We start from the raw sequence: 636 nt of genomic DNA on the forward strand, positions 1-636 counted from the left end.
CACCTAGCATCAATCAAAACACCTCCACTTGCCTTCAAATCCATAACGACATTTACAGCCTTCAACAGGATGACAAATAAAATTATCAGTGCTGCAGTTGCACACATTCAGGCACTGTCTTCCATAATAACCTTCTGGGCAAGCTGAAATTGAATACATGAAAATAAAATATTTGTAATACCTAGTATGTGTGTCTGACCTGATGTTATTCAGTGACATACAATACTAGTGACAGATACATGTATGCACTGTGCACACACATATTAATAAACATGTGGCTAAGAGACAATTACATCATCACCTGATGGACTAATGACCCCAATTACTTACTCTGTGTACACCCTGGTCCCATCCATCCCGGCTTGCACTCACAGAAGCCATCATTGCCTCTGCAAGAAGCATGGTTTCGACAATGACATGCTTGAAGGCAGTTGTAGCCAAAGGTCCCAGGAGGGCAAGGTTGTGAGCAGTCAGCACCTCTCCAACCAGGAAGACAGTGACACTCTCCTGCGGCAGATATTTGTGGCATTTAGTTTATATGAAACAATGGTTGCTAAACGTTTTTCTTACAGATATATGTCAAAGCTGGTAGTATCACCACCAAAAGAGAATATATGGCTAAAATTTCTATAAGTG

At 41.0% G+C, this 636-nt stretch overlaps 1 protein-coding gene across 2 annotated transcripts in view; it reads right to left on the minus strand.

Moving 5' to 3' along the window:
• The window catches only part of LOC119593775 (protein draper-like), a gene marked incomplete at its 3' end in the record, with an annotated part of 60,455 nt that overhangs the window by 9,395 nt on the left and 50,424 nt on the right, over nt 1–636 (minus strand). For both annotated transcript variants that reach the window (XM_037942796.1, XM_037942797.1), the window contains 2 exon segments: nt 33–143; nt 331–507. In XM_037942796.1, coding sequence (XP_037798724.1) covers nt 33–143; nt 331–507 — 288 coding nt within the window.

The sequence above is a fragment of the Penaeus monodon genome, chromosome 32, assembly GCF_015228065.2.
Source record: "Penaeus monodon isolate SGIC_2016 chromosome 32, NSTDA_Pmon_1, whole genome shotgun sequence".
In the NCBI taxonomy this organism is placed as follows: domain Eukaryota; kingdom Metazoa; phylum Arthropoda; class Malacostraca; order Decapoda; family Penaeidae; genus Penaeus; species Penaeus monodon.